This window comes from Ochotona princeps, chromosome 8 (genome assembly GCF_030435755.1).
Source record: "Ochotona princeps isolate mOchPri1 chromosome 8, mOchPri1.hap1, whole genome shotgun sequence".
NCBI lineage: Eukaryota > Metazoa > Chordata > Mammalia > Lagomorpha > Ochotonidae > Ochotona > Ochotona princeps.
Genome location: NC_080839.1, coordinates 64,268,659 through 64,291,196, shown reverse-complemented (window position 1 = coordinate 64,291,196; position 22,538 = coordinate 64,268,659). Strand labels below are relative to the sequence as shown.

At 46.0% G+C, this 22,538-nt stretch overlaps 2 protein-coding genes across 13 annotated transcripts in view; one reads left to right on the top strand and one right to left on the bottom strand.

Moving 5' to 3' along the window:
- ADGRF3 (adhesion G protein-coupled receptor F3) overlaps positions 1 to 15,003 on the bottom strand; it is a 31,680-nt gene extending 16,677 nt beyond the window's left edge. For 7 of the 11 annotated variants that reach the window (XM_058668170.1, XM_058668171.1, XM_058668173.1 and 4 more), the window contains exons 1-2: positions 14,519 to 14,655; positions 13,104 to 13,263 (exon numbers count right to left, since the gene is read on the bottom strand). In XM_058668170.1, the coding sequence (XP_058524153.1) occupies positions 13,104 to 13,145 (42 nt within the window). In that variant the 5' untranslated portion in view covers positions 13,146 to 13,263; positions 14,519 to 14,655. Of the gene's footprint in view, positions 1 to 13,103; positions 13,264 to 14,518; positions 14,656 to 14,867 lie in introns of those variants that run through there. The other 4 variants (XM_058668175.1, XM_058668174.1, XM_058668168.1 and 1 more) reach the window with 3 other exon arrangements.
- SELENOI (selenoprotein I) overlaps positions 14,113 to 22,538 on the top strand; it is a 41,457-nt gene continuing 33,031 nt past the window's right edge. The window contains exon 1 of one of the 2 annotated variants that reach the window (XM_058668177.1): positions 14,113 to 14,398. In XM_058668177.1, the coding sequence (XP_058524160.1) occupies positions 14,288 to 14,398 (111 nt within the window). In that variant the 5' untranslated portion in view covers positions 14,113 to 14,287. Of the gene's footprint in view, positions 14,399 to 15,176; positions 15,312 to 22,538 lie in introns of those variants that run through there. The other variant, XM_004582652.4, reaches the window with a different exon arrangement.

The window sequence follows — 22,538 nt, the reverse complement described above, 5'->3', positions numbered from 1 at the left end:
CAGCTACCATGGGATCGTTTAGGGGTTGGGTATAAAATAACAGAGAAAAAAGAGAACCGTGAGGGCTCTCCTCCACTCTTTCTGATCTTTAGAGGTCTTTTTTCCTTATCTTGACCCTGCAGGGCTTCTCCAGGGGTTGTGTCTGTGCAGTTTCCCATTTCTGGGTTCTCTAGGTTGCCTTGTATGCGAGCCAATAGATTCAGGAGGGGAAGAATGTCAAGTTCACCTCTAGTTTGGAACTTTGAATTATGAATGACTTCCTCAATGCACCTGCATTGGCTCTCTCTGGAGCCCTTGTAGCCCAGTTGCCTGTGATCTCTCCAGTGTGGCTCACTGCCAGCGTCACGCATCCCCTTACCCCAGGATGGAACCTGTAGTTCCCAGCCTCTGAATTTTCATTATGATCAAGTTTCAAACATTTTCTTTAGAAAGATTATTTACTTATTTGAAAGGTAGAGTTACAGAGAGAGAGAGAGAGAGAGAGACAGACAGACAGACAGAATGGAGAGTTCTTCTATTAACTTGCTTTCCGAAATAGCTGCAACAGCTAGATCAGGGCCAGTCCAAAGCACGGAGCCAGGAGCTTGTCCTGGGTCTCTCAAAGCAGGGAGCTGGATCTGAAGTGGAGCAACCAGGACAAGAACCAGTGCCCATATGGAATGCCTGTGCTTGCAGGTGGAAGATTAGCTTGCTATGCCACTGTGTTGACCCCTTTTACTTTTTTTTTTTTTTTTAAGTATTTTCATTATCTTTATCTCCACAGAAACATTTAGGCTGTTTATGTTACTGATTACTTAGATTTCCATTTATCTTTCTATATGTTTTGTTTGCTCCACTGTTTTTGCCTTTTTCTCTCTTATTAACTTTTGTTTAATAACTTCATTCAAACCTTTCCTTCCCTTATCTTGTTCCTCACATTTTTAGCAATTGTTTAGAAGTTTTCTCTGGGAGGCTCTTGATGGCTCAAGGAAATCAGGACACTTTCACTCTTTTTTACACACACATACACACACACACACTGTCCCCAGCTTGTGCGCAGAAAAGGGTCCAAGACAGGTGATCTGTTCAGTCCAAGAGAAGGACCAGCGTTTGACTCGGGGAAGGGGCATGGCCACTTCAGACCTTGGGGGCACCATCATAAACCAGTGCAGGTTGTGACGCAGAGTGTGGTGAGCGGGTCAAGAACTATCAGAAGATCCAGAGCAGTGACATCCACCTGTGGCACCGGCATCCCATATGGGCATTGGTTCAAGTTCCAGATGCTCCACTTCCCTTCCAGCTCCCTGCTTGTGGCCTGGGAAAGCAGTCGAGGACGGCCCAAAGCCTTGGGACCCTGCACCCACGTGGGAAACCCGGAAGAAGCTCCCAGCTCCTGGCTTCACATCAGCTGTACTCTGGGCCTTGCAGGGAGTTGGGGAGTGAACCAGCGGATGCAGGATATCTCTCTCTGTCTCTCCTTCTTTGTGTTAATCTGCTTTTCAAATAAAAATAAATAAATTTTAAAACAAAGCAAACAAACGCCTGCTGGAGACACAGCTGGAGAAGGAAGAGGAGTTAGATGAGGAAGTGCTGTCTACACACTAGGTGACAAGATGGACATGAACAAACAGAGGGCAGCAACCTCAAACGAGACAGCACAAGATACAAGGTGAAGAAGGCACAGCTGGCGCCTAGCTTTCACACGTTAAGGAAACATCACATGTTTGGCTATTTCTCCAACCAAAGAACATTCAAAAGCATTCATAGTTGCTGCCTGGGAGAGTCTCCTTCCAGTCCTTTCCTGAACACCCCCCTACCAGGGAAGCCCTCCTGTACTTGCTGGCTGCCTTCCTGATGCCCTCATGGTGCCCTTTGGAAGCCACATTCTCCTGTGAGTGAGCAAGGTTCTCTCCACTATCAAATCTTCCCTAACGCATTCGAGTCACTCCCTTGCAAAACATCCTCATTTCCTCATGCCCAGCTGGAATATCGAGGTCGGAGGAGTCCCTTAGACAGAACACTCTTGTTGAAGGGAGGGAGCTGATCACAGAACACCTGACCAGCCCTGGATGCCTCGGACGCCGAGACTAAATCCCACCAAGTAGGGGTTTGCATTCCAGTGAATGAACACCTGCTGTGTTAGCGCAACAGCAGAAAACCCAGGCCAAAAATACACTAGCAAAAAAATAAACCACAAAAATCAAAGAAACTTTTGATTTTAGACCCTCAAAGCCATGAAGCCTTGCCAAAACAAGCTAGAACACTCATGAAATGTGTCACTTAGAAACTGGAAGTCTTAAGGGATCCCTTTCTAGTCATGGAATGAACCAGTCGATATTTTGATTATGAGATGTTTAGATGTGTTGTTTTCTGTTCGTACTTTTTTTAGTTCAATAATCACAAATTTTCCTATTGCTTTCTCACACACAAAAAAGAAATATACAAACTGGGTATTTTACTTGAATGTGGGTTAAGTGGTTTTTTTTTTTCCTTGAGTCACTTAAAAAAAAAAAAAAAAACTTTAGGGAGATGTGATACAGTGATTTAAGCCCCTGCTTGCAATGTCAGCACTTCATACCAGAGAGCAGGTCAGTCCCAGCGGCTCTGCTTCCAATCCAGCTCCCCGCTAATGTACACAGGAAGGCAGTGGAGGCAGCAAAGTGTTGGGATGGATTCTGAGCTCCAGGCTTTGACCTGGCCCGGACCTGGCTGTTGCAGCCATGTGGGGAGGGAACCAGGAGAAGCAAGATCTCTGTCACTGTCTTTCCCTTCTCTCTCACAAGCTCTCTCTCATGCACACACTCTCTCTGATGCTCTGCCTTTCAAACAAACAAACGAACATTTTAAAGGGTCAGTATAGAATGGTCCAAAAAATGACCTATTACTCAGCAGTTGTAGCGTGAAAGTCAGGGTTTGAGCAGAATATGGCTCCTGAACTTGTATGCAGACATTTAACCCCCAAGGTGATGTGAATGGTACCAACAGCCGAGGACTTCAATCCAATTACTTGTGTTTGAGGGGTGCGCTTAATGGGAGGCCCTGAGGTCACTGGGGTTTTATGTTCTTGAGGTAGTTTTATATAGAGGGTTGGCTGTAAAAACTGAGTTGGACCTCATTTCCCCGCTTCCTGGTTTGTCACATGACTGCTCTCTTGCACAACCCATCACTGTCACCCTCCAGTCTCAGGTAGTCAAACCCAGCCTGCCTTATCTTGGACTGTGAGCTTCCAAAACTGTGAACAAAAATAAATGTTCTTCTTTCATTAAGTAGCTCTTCTTGGGCATTTTATTATAGGGATGAAAATCTAACAGAACAAACCACAGATAATTTAGTAATATCCTGCCATGTAGAAATTAAATGGATGACAAGGCCAGTGCAATGGCTCAACTGGCTCATCTACCTTGCAACACCAGTCCCCCATATAAGCGCTGGTTCGTGTCCTGGCTGCTCCACTTTTTTTTTTTTTTTTAAAGATTTATTTGTTTTTTATTGGAAAGTCAGATATACAGAGAGGAAGGTCTTCCATCCACTGATTCATTCTTCAAATGGCCACAATGAGAGTAACTGAGCCGATCTGAAGTCAGGAGCCAGAAGCATTTTCCAGTCTCTCACACGGGTGCAGGGTCCCAAGGATTTGGGTCATCCTTGACTGCTTTCCCAGGCCACAAACAGGGAGCTGAATGGGAAGTGGGGCTGCCGGGATTAGAACCAGTGCCCATATGGGATCCCGGTGCATGCAAGGTGAGGACTTTAGCCACCAGGCTACTCTGTGGGGTCCAGCTTCTCCACTTTTGATCCAGCTCCCTGCTTCTGGCCTGGGAAAGCAGTGGAGGATGGATCAAAGCCTTAGGTCCCTGCATCACTGTTTGGAGAGTCAATCAGTGAATGCATGATCCTTCTCTCTCTATCTCTCCTTTCTGTAAGTCTGCCTTTCCAATAAAAGTAAATAAATCTTAAAAAATAAAAAAAAGAAATTAAAAGAAGGATGGGTGTTGGGCACAGCAGTTGAGTCCCAGCTTGGGACAGTTGTATTTCTATCACAGTTTCTGGTTCAAGTATCAGCTACTGTGTTTCTGATCAAGATAATAGATGATGATTCAAGTACTTGGGTCCCTGCCACCCACTTGGGAGACCTGGGTTGAGTGCCAGGCTCTTGGTTTTGCCCTGACCCAGGCCCTGATTATGGTAAGCATTAGGAGAGTGAACCTACAGATGAGCAATTTCAGCTGTGTCTCTTTGCCTTTCAAATAAAATGAAAAATACAATAAATACAAATTAAAATGAATGAACTAGATCTCAGTATACGTCAACCTCAAAACAATGCTGAGTATAAGAAAAACGTTATGAGGTTAGAAATGGTACAATACCATTTAAGTAACACACATACATACATACTACACTGAGTCTGAATACTATTGCATATAATGAAAGTACAAAAATATGAATGGAAACGATACACAACTTCAAAGAGGTGGTTGACTCTGGTGAAGAATAAGAAAGTGAGGGAGAAGATCTATAGTTGTAGCCTGAACATACAATCAAACTCTGAACCCATGAAGGTTAGCATCTGTTTATGTACATGCCAAATACAGTCCCTTCCATGTGCTATAGTTGAGATGGATGACAATGACGATGATGATAAGCAGATGGAGGAGCCTCTGTCTACAAACTACCCCTGCTCTGGACTCAGAGGCCATGTGGTTCATCCTTATGCCTTTTTCACTGAAAGGTAGGTTTACGGCCACATTAAGCCACACGAATTTTTTTTTCCAGCTGAAAAAAATAAGTTATTTATGGATAGTGAGTGCTGGATCTTTTTTGAACATGCACATGCTGGTCTAACAGCCACACTGCCAGAGGAAATGAGCTCCCGGTCTGTGTCTCCAAAGTCTCATCCTGTGGGTCAAGCTTCTGCAGGATGCCCCTCCTCCTCTCCAGCACACACGGGAGTCCAGAAGGGCTGTTTCATGTGATTGCCTTCATGCAGTCTGTCTACATCACGATGCAGGCACTGTATTTCTCCAATGTCTGATCCTTGGAGAAAAAGCTCCAGCTGGGTCGCTCACAGCCAGGGACACATCCCCTTACCCTTGCCTCTGTTTCTGGCCTACAGGGGAGTAGTGATGAGAGTAGGATGGCCAGAACTGGAGCCACTGTCTGCCCTGCAGCCTCTGGCATCAGTGACGGGGCGCAGCTCAAGTTGCGAGTGTCTGAGATAAAGGAGGGATGACTCTCCCTGCAGGTTTAGGTAGAGCAGGGTCTCAAGGTTTAAAACAGAAATTAAAAATAATCCCCATAATCAGCAGCTCAAACAACACTGAATTTCAAGTTTCTTCCACCCAGACTTCTCACACATAGTGATCACAGTCCAGATCTTTCCAGGAAATGAAGGCAGAGCCTAGGCCATTCCTCTGGGTTAGGCCCTAGGAACACCCACTGGCATCCACTGGCAATGTTTCTTAAAGCCAGCAGTATGTGCACGGCCTCTCCAGGAAGTCTGCAAGGCTGCGCTGGAAAGGCTGTGTAGTTTTTGAAGTACAAGGAAGGAGAGACTCAAAGTGACTCTGGCCAAGGCCGGGGAAACACTTCTGCCAGGGTCGCTTCTGCCAGGGTCCTGCTGTCATCCTCTTCCAGCTCCTCCTCACTCTTCTTGGAGTCACCTGTCAGGAGTAAACAGGGAACAACTTTTATATCCTCTCTGTGCACATGCAGAACTTCTGGTCTCTGGCTGTGTAGAGTTCTGCAGCCTAATCAATTCCATTCTCCCTTGATTTAATTCTCATGACCTGTATCCAGAAATGGTGTCAGATCATGCCACAAGACAGTCACCTACCACTCCAAATCAGACACCAATTTCTTTTTGTTTTTAAGATTTATTTTATTTTTTCAGGGTTGCTTGTGGGCCCCAAAATTAGTTCAGATAGACAGATACTAATAAAGGTCAGCTAGTTGATAATCACTCAGCTTGTACCTCACTGATCAGGTTTCCCATCTGGCTTTTCAGATAGACAGAGAGAGACATAGATATAGATATAGAAAGGCCGGAACAGCCAGGGAAAAGACCAATTAGCCTATAATCGCTCAGCCTGTACCTACTGGTCAGGCTCCCTATTTGCTTCTCCCAGACTTTACTAGGTAGGATGTAGAGTTAAATTCTTCTTCACTCACTGGGTTGTTGGGGACTTCCCTGCTCACCTGCCTAAAACTTTTCTATTCTTCAATTGTTAAAACGCAAAGTTCTGTAAAACCATGCTTAATCGCTATATAATGAAAAGTTTAAATTGTGGCTTAATTTTCTTTCCCCTAAAACTTTATCAATTTATGACTGTTAATGCTAAACAAGATGTAACAGTATGGAAACTTTGATGTTAAGTTTGTACTTAGCTGTTATATATATAATGGATACTAATGTTGATGCTTCCACTGTTCCTGTGCCACTCTGATTTAGGTTAAATTCAAAAACATGTTAGCTTGGGAGAAAAAAAAGATTTATAGCAACTGGTTGTGTATATACTAAAATTGATATGTCAAGAAATTTACAGGATTTACAACAGTTACAGGATGTGGTTAAGAACTTGCATTTTGAAATTTTTTTAACTTTATTCCTGTTGTTGATTTTGTTTTGTGGCTTTTCATTTATGTAACTATGTAATAGAAACTATCATATCCAGATGTGAAGATACAATGCAGTATGCATCTCTACTTCCAAATCACAGATGGACTCCTAATAAAACTATTAAATATAAAAAAAAAAAGAACTTGCATTTTGTAACATGTTGGTCACTCAATATCATGTTGATTGGCTTAAAAAAAAAAGAACAAAATTATGCCATTTACAACTTGGTGGTCCCAACTAGACACCATTTTGCTCAGTTAAATGAGTCAATCACAAAAGAACAAATACCATATGTTCTCTCAATATAAGGAAACCATCATGGAAAGTGTAACTTCAATAATCTGATCCATACTGGTTTGTTAAAAAAAAGACTTATTTTGGGGCCTGGTGGCGTGGCCTAGTGGCTAAAGTCCTCGCCTTGAAAGCCCCGGGATCCCATATGGGCGCCGGTTCTAATCCCGGCAGCTCCACTTCCCATCCAGCTCCCTGCTTGTGGCCTGGGAAAGCAGTCGAGGACGGCCCAAAGCTTTGGGACACTGCACCCGCGTGGGAGACCTGGAAGAGGTTCTTGGTTCCCGGCATCGGATCGGCACGCACCGGCCTGTTGCGGCTCACTTGGGGAGTGAATCATCAGATGGAAGATCTTCCTCTCTGTCTCTCCTCCTCTCTGTATATCTGCCTTTCCAATAAAATAATAAATCTTTAAAAAAAAAAGAAGACTTATTTTATTTTTATTGCAAAGTCAGATATACAGAGAGGAAGATCTTCTGTTCGATGGTTCACTCCCCAAGTGGCTGCAACGGCTGAGCTGAGCCAATCCGAAGCCAGGAGCCAGGAGCTTCTTCTGGGTCTACCACGCAGGTGCAGGATCCCAAGGTTTTGGGCCGTCTCGACTGCTTTGCCAGGCCACAAGCAGGGAGCTGGATGGGAAGCAGGGCTGCCAGGATTTGCTTGAAACCTCCAAGCAAATCCATAGCGGATTATGAACTCAAACCCAGCTCCTCTCCTCTCTCAGGAGGTCGGGCAGGGACTGGGTTGACATTTCCAAGCCTCTAACCACATGGCTGATTCCCATGGCAACCAGTCTCCCATACAAGGTAATCCAGGAGCACCCAGTCATCAGTCATCTCCTGGGCATATAAATGCCACCACTGTGCAGATTCCAAGGGGTTTAGAGCAGTGTGTGTGCCAGGAAACTGGAGCAGAGACCAAACGCTCTTTACAATCCTGGCCAACTCAGAGGCGGCAAGGACCTTTCCTTAAGGAGAGGATCCTCTTTTCCCCATGCTTTCCTAGCTTTGTGTACCCTTTCCCTCTTTCCTATAGCCTGTGTGGGTTCCCTATCAGCAAATCATGCATGTTCTTGGAAAATTTTCCTGAAAAAAATATGCTCTTAGCTCTGGCCTACTTTTTCCAAATGTCATTGGGTCTTATTCTCGGTAACTGAGATAAAGTCAGATACATAGAGAGGGGGAGAGACAGAGAGGAAGATCTTCTGTCCAATGATTCACTCCCCAAGTGACCACAATGGCTGGAGCTGAGCCGAGCCAAAGTCAAGAGCCAGGAGCCTCTTTCGGGTTTCCCACACGAGTGCAGGGTCCCAAGGCATTGAGCCGTCCTTGACTGCTTTCCCAGGCCACAAGCAGGGAGCTGGATGGGAAGCGGGGCTGCCGGGATTAGAACTGGTGCCCAAACAAATTAGCTAATAAATGGAAGTGCTGAGTAAAAAAAAAAAAAAAAAAAAAAGAACTGGATTGTGGCACGTGCAAGGGAAGGATTAAGCCACTAGGTTACCACGCCGGGCCCTTTAAAATTTTTTTTCTGAGAGTGTCTTTCTTTTCTGCCAAAGTGAAATGATCACGATTCTCAATGATTTCAAAGTTTTATGAGGACAAAAATGATTCCTACTCAACAGTGAAGATCCCTACATGGCTGCATGTTCAACCTAAAGTTGAAACAATTGTGGTTACATTTGGTTACCTCTGTAGGCATCAGGTGAGGCTAGCTAACATTGCAAACAGAGATCTTATTTCTCAGGGAAGCCACTGTGGCTACTCATCTGAATGGTTTATATTGGGATGAGAGTTTTGTTTTCATTTAAGTGTGGCAGTAGTGGAGAGGAGGAGGGGGAGGTGTGTGTGGGAGGTATTAACTCTGTGATCATAAAACACAGAGGCTGGATCATCACCCGAACTTCAAGAATGCTGATGATAAGGCTGTGTCCAGTGTACTTGGCTCAAGATCAGATTCAAGAATCATGTTCCTTGTGTAATGGTTATAATGGAGAGACAATCACTTATCTTTCTGACAAGAACTGCAAGTATGTAGACAGCTTAAATAAATGACTGTGAGCTGACGCATGCCTCGTGTCACATTGGGCCCCAGCCTCTCTCTAACCTTTATAGAGCCTCTCTTGAATTTGAACAATTGCTGAGACTACTGGTTCTGTGTTCAAAGGTTGAAAGTTAAAAAATGGCCAGACAGCCATGAAGAGGCTGGTAGGAATGACCCGACACAGAGCAACAGGCACATACGTTCCTTCTTTGCTGACAGGGGACCCAGGAGATACTGATTCATGCTCGGCCTCAGTGTATTGCACAGGCTGTGGGCTGCGCTACGGAGTATGATTAATGACCTGCTCACACAGAGTTCCTTCTACATTCTTACCTAGAAAAACTATTATTGAAAAGTATAAAACGCGGCAGAGGACAGAACAGGCAGATAACCCCACCCTCTTGAGCTGGTTTACTATAATCAGGGAATTCTCTATAGCAAGAAGGAACTTAGTGACTCTATTGAGCTCTCCGCCTAGTTTTTGATTTTGAGTTTTTCTTCTAGCCTTGATTTAAAACTGACCTGGGACTTCTGTGTTGTTATTGACAACTTAGCTTGTAAAAACAGAGTGCAGTGGAGACATTAACCAGCTAAAAAGTTGATAATTTGTGCTTTTTAAAAAGTTATTTCATTGAGTCCAGTGCAATGGTTCAGTGGCTAAATCCTTGTCTTGCATATGCTGGGATCCCATATAGGCACTGGTCCATGTCCTGGCTTTTCCCCTTCCCATCTAGCTCCCTGCCTGTTACCTGGGAAAGCAGCAAAGGATGGCCCAAAGCCTTGTGACCCTGCATCTGTGTGGAAGACCTGGAGGAAGTCCTGGCTCTTGGCATCAGATTGGCTCGGCTCTAGCCCTTGTGGCCACCTGGGGAATAAACCAGCAGATGGAAGATCTTCCTGTCTCTCCTTTTCTCTATAAATCTGCATTTCCAATAAAAACAAATAAATCTAGGCCCAGCATGGTGGCCTAGCAGCTAAAATCCTTGCCTTGAATGCAATGAAATCCCATAGGGGCACCGGTCTAATCCCGGCAGCTCTACTTCCCATCCAGCTCCCTGATTTTGGCCTGGGAAAGCAGTCAAGGATGGCCCAAAGTCTTGGGACCCTGCACCTGTGTGGGAAACCTGGCTCCTGGCTCTTGACTTTGGCTCGGCTCAGCCGTTGCAGCCATTGTGGTCACTTGGGGAGTGAATCATTGGACAGAAGATCTTCCTCTTTGTCTCTCCCCCTCTCTGTATATCTGACTTTGCAATAAAAATAAATTTTTAAAAAAAAAAAACAAATAAATCTTTAAAAAATGCTTAACACGTAACACTTGTTTTTATGGAAGTCTAGTGCAATTATTTCAATACATTATATAGTAAAAACTAGTCAAATCAGGTAATCACCATTTCCATTTCATTTCTGTATGTCTGGAGACTAAAAGCTCTTCTCTTTTGGTACTTCATGTAGCATATCATACAGTAAGATGATTTATTGTCATCCCACCAAGCTGTAGATCTGTGCTATTATTTTTAAAGATTTATTTATTCAATTGGAAGAGTTACAGAGACACACACAGATAGAGAGCGATCTTCAATCCTCTTGTTCACTCTCCGAATGGCCACCCTGGCCAGTACTGAGCCAGGCTGAAGGCAGAAGCCTGGAGTTTCATTCTGGTCTCCCACATGGGTGGAGCAGCCAAAATACTTGAGCCATCATCCCTTACATTTCCTAGGCCAGGGAGCTGGACTGGAAGTGGAGCAGCAGGGCTATCACTGGCTTTTGGATGCTGGTATAGCAAGCAATATTTGAATCAGCTGTACCATAGTGCTCCCCCCCTTTATCTATAATTCCAGTTCCACTCTAAGCAAATTGGGCAACATGTGGGCCAGATACACACATACCTTTTCTATTACTATATTCTTTACAACTGGAACAACCATCTGCCTGGCCCACAACCAAGAGGGATCTAGGAATGTTAAACTATTTTGAGAAACAAATTTTGAAGCTAAGGTATGGCTTCTATTTTAAAGTAAGAATACATCTAATGTTTTTTGATAAACTTAAAGACCTTTCTCTTGTGAAGGCTTCCAAAACTTATACTGGGACTACTAATGTATTAGTCCTTTAACTTCCATTTTTCCAACTCTATTTATCTAAAATACTCTTCAGTCTAAATAAAACAGGAACATCAAGAATTGAAACTTTTTTTAACAGGTTATATTACAAAGATGACAATATTGCTTCCAGAATGAATTGTTTGTTTTCCGTGATGATCATTCTGGAAGGCAAAATGCCTTTAGTGCATGAGACATGGAAGAGATAAATTGTAATGGATGAGGAGGCAGACAGGGAAACAAGGCAACAAAAAGCCAAGCTCAGCACTGAGAGACAAAACAGCCCAGGGCAGACAAGGGAATAAACCGGCCAAAATAAAGCAGCTGCTGGCGGCTCTAAAGTGCCTTCCAGATAAAAGCCTCCTAGAAGGAAACTCAGGAAACCAGAAGGACTCCTGTCCACTGAGACAGATCCACTTCCTCGACAATTTTCTCTTTCAAGGTCAAAGTTCCTACTAGGGTTTATCTAGGTCTTAGATTCATGGAATTCAGGGAAGATGACATCTGCCAATTAGTTGAATTGGCTTAAATAAAATCATTTAACGTGCTCTATGTAGTTACAGTAAGGAAGGGCATCTTTTTTCCAGATGAGCTGACTTAGACTAAGTAAGACAGTTTCATTAATTTCAGAGTAGATAGAGATTGAGGCTATCACCTTTTTCAAAAATGGGGGAACTGGAGCTAAGTGAAGAAAGTTGTTTGGGATCAAAGAGCCAGTAATAGACTTGACAGCAATAATAAGACTAATAATGCAGTTAATACTACCACCACTAATAATAAAAGGGTTCTGTGTTGTGCGTTGGTTTAGGACACTGGAGCTCAGTTTCTGCTAACCTTCAGCAGGGAAGCAGCAAATTCCAACAGCTCTCACAGAATTCAAGTTGCTCTTTCGGAGAAATTCTGAAGAAAATATGTAAGGGGTTGGGTCTGCTGGCATCTGAAGGTATTACCAATAAGTGCCCTTGATGAATTATTATTTGTTTATACTCCAGTCCTGTTTTATGGCTCTCTGCAGGTAACTATGTTTTGCATGAATGAGGTTTATATCTCAAGGTTAAATGCACTGCTTGCATTTAATGCCATTTGATGTTAGGTGTTTTTTTCCTTTTATTCTATTTATATTGATTAGCAGAAACACGGTAGAGGAAATCAGCTACTGCTCACAGGCAGTGGCATTTCTGGGCTGCACAGACTGATTAATAAATTGTCCTCAGCTCTGTGTGGATTCAACACAAAAGCTTGCCCATTTAGTGGTCAGGGGTGATTTAATTACAGTCCTTGCATAAAGGAAGAATCTGGGGGGAAGCGTGCAGTTTCATAGTCCTCCTTTCTTCAGAGCCCATTTTCTTTCAAAACCCGGTGAAACCTTTCTATTGCCTTTCTCCACAACTGGTCCTTCACAACATATCCTGATCACTGCCCATATCCAATGATATGAATTGACCATGCATTATTTGTGAGTAGTTGGGCAACAGGACTGTGGGGAAATGAAGAGGTATCAAGATACACATTTTCCCCTTGAGAGCAACTTTGAGAAAGGACATTCAAGTGTATTGATAATTTACCTTATGCCAGAAACACTAGATGAACTGCTATCGACTTACATCCTAAAGATGTTATCCTTTCAGAGGGGGAAATAAGACATAAAGCAAGAATAATGGGCTTCGGGCCCGGCGGCATGGCCTAGCGGCTAAAGTCCTTGCCTTGAAAGCCCCGGGATCCCATATGGGCGCCGGTTCTAGTCCCGGCAGCTCCACTTCCCATCCAGCTCCCTGCTTGTGGCCTGGGGGAGCAGTCGAGGACGGCCCAAAGCTTTGGGACCCTGCACCCGGATGGGAGACCCGGAAGAGGTTCCAGGTTCCTGGCTTCGGATCGGCGCGCATCGGCCCGTTGCGGCTCATTTGGGGAGTGAATCATCAGACGGAAGATCTTCCTCTCTGTCTCTCCTTCTCTGTGTATATCTGGCTGTAATAAAATGAATAAATCTTTAAAAAAAAAAAAAGAATAATGGGCTTCATATATTTTGGGACTCCAGTAAGTGTTGAATGAAGGAAGGTGAGGAATATAAAAGGCACCTCAAGAAGCCAGGGTAGGGCACAGCCATCCTCGCCTTGCATGCAACAGGATCCTAAAAGGGTGCCAGTTCTTGTCCAGGTTGCTCCACTTCCCTTTCAGCTTCATGCTTGTGGCCTGGGAAAGTAATAGAAGATGGCTCAGGGCCTTGGGATACTGCACCTGCAAGGGAGACACGAAGAAGGCTCCTGGCTTCAGATCAGCTCAGCTCTGGCCATTGTTGCCACTTGGGGAGCAAGCCAGCAGACAGATCTTTCTGTCTCTTCTCACTGTATATGTGCCTTTCCAATAAAAACAAAGAAGCCACCATATGGCACAATATTGAGGTTCCTTGGTTCCCAATTAGCGGCTGCCTACTAGGGGATTTGGGTTTCAAATAGTTGGCTCTGACCTGGCCCAGCCCTAATTGTGGTGAGGGCATTTGGGTAATGAATTTGTGGATAGAAGATCTCTGTCTATCTTTAAAAAAGCTACTAAACTACAGGAACTGAATAAAAACATTTTTAAAAAAGGAGGATCCAGTGTGATGGTTCAATGACTAAATCCTCACCTTGCATGCATGCGCTGGGATCCCACGTGAGTGCTGGTTCATGTCCTGGCTGTACCATTTCCCATCCAGCTCCCTGCCTGTGGCCTGGGAAAGCAGTGGAGGATGACCCAAAGCCTTGGGACCCTGGCACCCACATGGGAAACTTGGAGGAAGCCTCTGGCTCCTGGGTTTGGATTGGCTTAGCTCCAGCCATTGTGGCCACTTGGGGAGTAATTCAGAGAATGGAGGATCTTTTTGTCTTTCCTTTTCTCTGTAAAATCTGCCTTTCTGATAAGGAAAATAAATCTACATTCCCCCCCCCCCCCGAAAATAAGAGTAGGGGAGCAGGGTGTTAAGCCATCAGGCGATGTTTTTACAGATCCCAGAAGCTCATCGAGGTGGCTTAACTGCTTCTGGTGTGATGCCTCTGTGCAGGTTATACAATCTGACTAAATTTTCCTGAACTGAGAAGTAGATCAGGGACCTCCCACTGCATTATGCTGTCATGATGGTTGGCGACAATGTACGTCAGAGTTCTCTGTTCAGGAGGCGCTCTATTGAAAATCGCAACTCTTATTAGAGTTGATTATCACCAGATACACAGTAGCCAGGGATCAACTCAGCTCCAGCAAACGTGTAAACATTTCTTGCCACCGCATGTATGGACCAGTCGGGGCTGAGATCAGCGCCTGGATCTGCTGGGGAGACTGCAGCAGTCTCAGGGACAGTCTGCTCTCCTGGCGGGAGCCGACAGATGACCAGGAGCAGGTGCAAGGCTCACGGGCGCCTCGGGCCCCTTTCCTGGCTTCTGAAGTTTTTTATGGGCCGCACAGAGCCTCACCCGGCTAGCGCAGCAGCCCAGCCCGCTCCACATCAAATCAGGCTTACGAAGGTGCCACCGCAGACAGCAGGGCGGAGGAGCGGGAGCCCCAAGGCCGCTGCCCATGGACCTGTTTCGGCTCGCTCTTCACCGCAGGGAGGGGGCGCCCTAGCCGAGGCCCTGACCTGGCCCGCAGGCACTCACACCCAGGCTCCACATTCCCACCCAGCGGCTTAGGAACACACACACACACACACACACACACACGCACGCACACACACACACACACACACACACACACACACTCACTCACTCACTCACTCACTCACTCACTCACTCACTCACTCACCTGACCCTAGAGGCCAAGCAGCAAAGCCCACTGGGAAATTGACCTTGCGCTTCCGCTCCTTGCCTTACCTCAGCTCACCAATTTTGACGCTAGCGAATGAAAAGACGAGGACAGCCGGGGGGCGGGATTTAGAGTTGTCCGATCCACGCCGATTGGACTGCGAGGACGCCAAGCCGAGGGGCCGCAGGAGAGAACTTGGCAACCCTCCCTCGGTGGGCGGGGAGGTGTGACGGCTGCGCCTGCGCGTTGGCAGGCGGCGGAAGAGGCCGTGGCGGCAACGCGTGCGCGGTGGGCGGAGCGCGGCTCCTCCAGCCCTCTTGGCCAGCCCAGGGCTTCCCATCCTGGACCGCGACCGGTGTGCTGTGCTGTGCTGTGCTGTGCTGTGCTGTGGTGCTTCAACGCTTCGTCGCGGGAGGAGAGTTGCTGCCGAGTGGGCGCTCGGCTTTCGGGGTGTCATGGCTGGCTATGAATACGTGAGCCAGGAGCAGCTGGCTGGCTTTGATAAGTACAAGGTAGCGAGGGCTGGCGGACGCCCCTCCTGTCCCTCCTCGCCCCGGCCTCGCCCTGGCGGCTGAGGGGCCGGCGCGGTCCGTGTCACCTTGTGCCGCGTGGCTCCGGGCATGGGGAGTGGGGAGGAATCTTGCGAGTCCTGAAGTTTCGAGGGCAGGGAGCACACGGGGTCACTAGCTGGAGCACCACCACGGAAAAAGGGAGCGAGAGGATTTTCTGATTCTTTGAGTTTCCCTGGAAAGGATGCGGTTCTCCCAGCGGCGCATTAATTGCCTTTCATTTGAATGGACCTCTCACCTGCCTCCCTTGCACTAGCGACGTCGGAAACGGAGGTGATCTTTTGCAGGGTGGGGTTCGGGGAGGGGAGAGCCTGCCTGAGAAGCCACCCCACTGGTGCACTGTCCGCTGCCATGGCCCTCGCGGCTCAGGGCTGCCCAGGAAAGTCAGCATGCAAGGGAAGGACCCTGGTCTGCTGCCTGCTGCCCACCGGCCTGGTACCTAAGGCATTTGGCCCTCCTGGGCAGGGCGCTTGAACCCCATTCAGCTCACCTTTGACTTTGGTGAGCTGCGGGTGGGAATTTCTATCATGCAAAGGATGGGTCAAGGTTTGGGAAGCGCCTGGCACGAGATGATGATCTCCTCCTTAGTGCTACTGGTTAACTTTCCTGCAAATCTGGGGTCTCCTTTGCCGAACTCTTTTCAAGGCTGGCCACTCAGCAGCCAGACAGCCACTACCTGCCACCCACCATGAGTTCCGAGCTGCTTTTAGTCGGGGGAATGAATGGCTAAACTGGGATTGAAAACAAACGAACAACAACAAACAACCTGTAAGTGGACCTGCAGGCCGTGCAGTATGATCCTTTCCTCCCAAGAAGTATTGTAGTGTGATATGCTGAACAGGGATGAGGTCCTAAAACGATCAGTGGCTCAAAGTGAAGTTTGTAACTCAGGGTGGGGGAGGGCCTTACAGCTTTCTGAAGCTGTTAACCAGACACTTCGTTTTGCCTTAACCTCCTGTCCCCCTTTTTGTTATCTGTTCAGCACTGTAAATATTGACAGAGAAAACATTTTCTTCCCTAGTAAGTCCTGCCTTTGTCAGTAACTGCTGATTCTGTTTCATGGGTGGCAGCGTCACCAGGAATCTCATTCATCTTAGAGGCAGCCTTTCTTTAAACTTATTTTTTCTACTGGTTGGGTGTCGAGTGTCCTGTTACCAGGAAATTTCAGTGTGGTTTTCTGTTCCCCACTTTGCTCTCTTATCTTAGTCCCTGTGTCTGACAGCAGATTTCCTATCCTGGAAAACAAAGGTCAATTTAGCAAGTGTCCAGTGGTCACGAAAATACATGTTGCTGGTGGTGTTTTAGTTGCAATGAGACATCCTTGGAAAAAAACAGGCTTAGGAGCTCTACAGTTTTCAAGTATTTTCTTTATTCAGAGCTGTGACAGATCTAGTAGCATCCAAAGGGAAAGAAACAAGTGGGGTTAGTTTTGCTGGAATATGAGATGTGCGTACAAGTCTTTTCTTCCTGCTATTGAGATGCCTTTTTTTTTATAAAGATTTGTTTATTATTTTCATTCGGTAGGCAAATATATAGAGAAGGAGATACATAAAGAAAGATCTTCTGTCTGCTGGTTCACTTCCCAAGTGGCTGCAATGGCCAGAGCTGAGCTGATATGAAGCCAGGAGCCAGAAGTTTCTTCTGGGTCTCCCATGTGGTGCAGGGTCCCAAGACTTTGGGCTATCCTTTATGCTTTCCCTGACCACACGTAGGGAGCTGGATGGGAAGTGGGGCAACTGGGATTAGAACCAGTGCCCAAATGGGATCCTGGTGCCATCAAGGTGAGGATTTAGCCCATAGACTATTGCTCTAGACCCCAAAATGATTTTTTTTAATATTAATGATTTTTTAATGGGTAAGGACTCAGAATCCTCAAGAGACCTTTTTTCCTTGCTGTGACCTTTCATAGCAGAGTCAAGAGATGAGAAAAACTCCATACTTTAAAAGCAGTTGGTGAAACAAATTGCTTTTGAAATAGCTTCATTTCTGTATCTTCCTCAGAGGTAGGTCTGAAAGCGACAGTTGCACGCCTGACAGTTAATGTAAGAATTACTGCTAAAAAGGGTGCTGTGTAGACGAGCTTTCTGGACTGGCTGCCAGTGTTGAAGAAAGCATGCAATAGATTGTTAATGCCCTGCTAGCACTTGCCTTCCCCATTGTGTCGCTTAACACAGTTTGATTAAACAGTCGACTGGTTAGTTAAATCTCTGCTTTCTCATTAAGGATAGGAGTTCTGGGAGGGCAGGGCCTGTAGCCATCTTGTTCAGGTACCCAGTAAAATATTGATGGATTGAAAATGTAAAATGGTGTGGAAGAAGGCGCTGGACATGCAGGTGATATGAGAAGATTCTGTGTTTTGAATGTGAAGATGTCAGGGGTTTAAGGCCCCCCTGGTCGCTGTCTGCACCGCAGATCCTTTTGCTTGATCTTGAGGGCTTTCACCCTCTTGTGCCCTGTCATTCCTGCCCTCCATCTTACCTAATTTTAGTGCAAACCTTCGTAGCTGAGGGATTTCCCCCCTTCTGAGGGTGCACTGGCTGTGCAATGTGCCTCAGCTGTCCAGTCTAGGCTTACTTGCTACTGTAGCTGCTGGCTTCACATTGTTTCAATTTGCTGCAGAGAGATGTACTGTGAACCAACCTGTTTACTTGTAAGAATATAGTTTCATCCTATTATAGGAGTTCATTCACTTGGTTGTCAACAAGAACAAACTGACCTCACAAATCATGATAACTATTACTAGTAAATTACAGTAATAATTACCAAGTCTTCAAGAGTAGACCATTGACATGCTGATGAACATGCTACACAGCCAGAATTTGGTCTTCAGCCTCACTGGTTCATGCAGTTTTTTAAAAAAATATTTTAATTATTTTTATTGCAAAGTCCAATATACAGAGAGGAAGATCCTCCATCCAATGATTCACTCCCCAAGTGACCTCAATGGATGGAGCTGCACCTCTCTGAAGCCAGGAACCAGGAGGTTCTTCCAGGTCTACCATGTGGGTGAGTACAGGGTCCCAAGGCTTTGGGCCGTCCTCAGCTGCTTTCCCAGGCCACAAGCAGGGAGCTGGATGGGAAGCAGTGCTGCTGGGATTAGAACCGGCACGTGCAATCCCAGGCACGTGCAAGGCAAGGACGTTAGCTACTAGGCCACTGCTCCGGGCCCTTGTTTTGTTTTTTAATGACTAATTTATTGAGAGCTGAGACATACGAGAGAATCAGAGACAGAGAGCCCCACGCACTGGTTCACTTCGATACCATCTGCTCCCCCATACAGTTTGATTTTGTTTGTTTGAGAAGTGTTTATGAAGGGACTGCTCTGTCAGGTGCAACACTGAGCCTGTAAAATTAGCTGAGCTGCAGTTTCTCGCTTCAGAGAACCCAGTTTGGTGGCATCTGGGTATATAACTAGACAGTTATAAATAGTTAAATGATGCCATTAGGGAAGGGTTGGGTGTTGTGGGAGGGGAGAGCAGGCAGCTCCCAGGGTGTGGATGGATCAGAGCTGAGAAGGACTTCAGAGGGTGTGGAAGTCAAGGGGCAAAGGTTAGTCTGAAGGATGAAGGCTGAGCAGGTTCCAGGTCACTGAGTGAAGGGGGAGGGCAGAGGAGTGCAGAGACGCAGCTCTGTGAGGGCTTCCTAGGACCTGGAAGAGAGGGGAACGTGTTTAGGCACAGGAGGGGCAGGGGATGAGACTGCAGGGGAGGGGGATTCCTGTTGGAGGGGATGATTTGATGTGAAGAAGTTTTGCATTTAGCCGACAGATCAGCATCTCTGGCATCTGAGAGCCACTGGTGTCATAGACATCTGGGGAAGGTGTTTGGTAAATTCATAGGTCCTTTTTAGCTTTAGGTGGGACAGTGTTACTATCTGCAAATGGAACAGATACCACAGGAGGGTTTAGGCACATCTTCGAGCTCTACGGTCTGAGCAGTCACTGAAGAGCTTCAACTGGATCAGATTTGACTTTAGAAAGCTGCCAGGTAGCGTGGAGGATGTGTGGGTGGTGGTGGAGGTGGGGATTGAAGATGCTGTGCATAAACGAGGTGAGAAATGTTGAGAAGGCCTGCATCAAGGTGGTGGAGACAGAAGGGAAGGAGTAGGGGTTTGATTAACTCGCACCCTGACTTTGGTCACACATAGGCTTACTTTGGCCTATACTGTTTTAAAATTAGAATGTTTAGGAGCGAGTTTAAAATACCCCTTGGGATGCCCACATATCAGAATTGGTCTCCTGAGTGCTAGTTGCTGCTAATGCACAATCTGTGGCAAGCAGATGGCTCAAGCTCTTGGGTTGCTGTCACTCCCGTGTGAGACCCAGGTGTCCCTGGCCCCTGGCTTCAGCCTGACCCAGTTGCAGCTCTTGTGGGCATTTGTTTAGTGAACTAGCAGGTGGAAGATATCTTCCTGTCTCTGCATTTCACCTGATAAATACACATAAAAGCAAAATTAACATCTTCCTCATAGAAGTCCCTCTTTCTGAGCTCTGTAAAGAACAGAAATTGGACAGCACTGGCCCTGAACTTGCTCTCGACAAGGATCAGCTGGAGCCGAGTAGCGCCTAACCTCTGGCAGAGCGGATGCGCTCTCCTGGTGCCACTTTCCTGCCAGTGCTTCATGCCGGTCTGCGTTGTTCAGTTTATCTGCATGATCTCTGGGACCCTTGAGTTAATGTGGTAACTTGACTAGCTAGTCGCAAGTGGTGTGCAAGCCACGTAAGAGCTGAGGAATCTGAAATGACTCAAACTCTCGTGGGATGACTGGGTGGTAGAACTGATGAGTTACTAAGGTTGGGGATTAGGAAGCATTATACTAAAATGCTTTTCAAAAGAGTTACAATAACTTTTTGTACAGGGCACTGAGTATTGGATGGGGTCACAAGAAGGTGTGGTCTGTGGACTTGTAATTAGAGGAAACTTGTTTTAGGGGCCCAGTGCCGGGTTGAATGGTTAAATTCTTACTTTGCAAGCTCTGGGATCCCATATGGGAACCGGGTTATGACCTGGCTGTTCACTTTCTGTCCAGCCCCCTGCTTGTGGGCTGGGGAAGCAGTAGAGGCCTTGGCACCCTGCACCCACATGGGTGATCTGGAGGAAGCTGCTGCCTCCTGGCTTCGGGATCAGCTCAGCTCTGGCTGTTGTGGCTATCTTGGGAGTTAAACCAGCAAATGGAGGGTCTTTCTGTCTCTTCTGCCTCCATAAATTTAATATGCCTTTCCAATAAAAATAAGTAAATCCTTTACCCCTTCCTCCCCCCCCAAAAAAAAATGTGTTTTGAAGTGTCACTTTTTGGTGGCCAGTGTTGTAACAGCCCATTATACTACTGCCTGTGTCTCCAGGATGCTAGTTCAAGTCCTGGCTGTTCCATTCCCAGTCTAGCACCCTGCTAATGTCCTGGAGGGCAGGCCCAAGTGCTTGGGCTCCTGCCACCCTTGTGGGAGACTGGGATGGGGTTCCTGGCTCCTGTGGCCTGACCCAGACCTGGTTATTGTGACCATTTAGGGAGTGAACTGGTAGATGAAGATCTCTCTGTACCTCTGCTTTTCAAATAAACAAATCTTTGTTTTCTTCTATTTTTTTTTTCAGATGAGTTAAAAAGAAATATCACTTGAGGGAATGGTTTTGAATATTTGAACACTTTTTCCTCCTGAGCTGCTATAGAAACAGTATGAAAAGTTATTTTGTAAGTAATATTTATTTGAAAGGCAGGACATGAAAGGGGGATTGAGAGAGACGGAGAATCTTCTGCTTTGCTGGTTTACTCCCAGATGCGTGGAACAGCCAGAGCTGTGCCAGGCTGAAGCCAGGAGATAGGAACTCCATCCTAGTTGGAGTTGGTGTGTTGGTGGGGGCAAGTGTTTAGGTCATTTTCTGCCTCCTTGCTAGGTATTTTATCAGGAAGCTGATTGGAAGTGAAGCAGCTGGGACTCAAACTGGCACTTTAATACAGGGTGCTAATATCACAGTGCTGGCTTAACCCACTGTGCCACAGTGCTATCGCTGAGAAATTCTTGATCTTCTGATTTTTGTTTATTGTGACTGCAAATTGACTCTGATATGTTAATGAGCATCACCTGGATGCTACAGTTAATTCAAGCACAACTTATCTTTAGTATACCCTATGGTCTCCCAGCTGTGGGGAACTGCCCTCTCTTCCAGGTAAGTACATTCATAAGGCTTGACAAATATCCAGGTGGTCTTAGAGTTTTATATATGCCCTGTAGAAAGGATTATTTCCGCAGGTAGGAGAATGAATGACTGAAGGAAGAATGGGGAGGAAACTGCTGCAGATTTGGGGAGAGAAAGCTTTAGTGGAAGGGTGAAAAGTTCTACCTTTTTAGGTGTTTGTTTGGAGGAAACATCTGTAACTGGATCTTTTACCTTCTGAAGACCAGTTGGTTGATGATGGCTTACTTCTCCAGCTGTTGTAATGCTTGGGTATGTAGAGCTTCGCAGGATACGGATTTGCCCACTGCTTATTGTAGACTTGAGGAAATACGTTCTTATCAAAGTGACCTAAGAGAACTAAGGTGTAGAAACCCAAAAGACCATAGTACACGAGGAAGGCAGTGGGCGTGTGACCTCTGTGGAGGAAGGCTGGCAAGAGCTGGATGATAACAATGATAGCAAACATTTATTAAGTACTATGTGCCAGGCATTATTTAAATCCTTTATGTTATCTCTTGTGATATTCGTTAACTGCCCCTTGAGGTGAAGGCACTGTTATTTTGCCTGTCTTGCTGGGACAAGGTTAAGTTGCTTGGTTAAGGTTCCATAGTCAGTCAGTAGTGGAGCTGAGAGTTGAGCCCAGGCAGTTTGGCTGTGGAGTCTGTGTTCTTTATACTGTGCCGCCTCTTCAAGCAAAGCATGAAATACCAACTTTGCCTTGCAGGTGCTACTTGGTTTTGAATGACGTCTATAAATGTTAGTGTAAAGACCTTCAAACTTATGTGCTTAATTGGATGTGTGTCTGATGTTTGCATTTGGGAAAAATACACTATGAGGAAAAAAAATGTTTATGTTTAAACTGTTACAATTGGCGTAGCAGGCAAGTGGGCTTGTGTTTCCTAGTCAGACATTTGATGGAGTGTGGTGCTTTCTCTGCTTGTGTTCAGGGCATATGTTCTAAGACCCCCACAGGATGCTCAAAACCTTAGATAGTACCAAA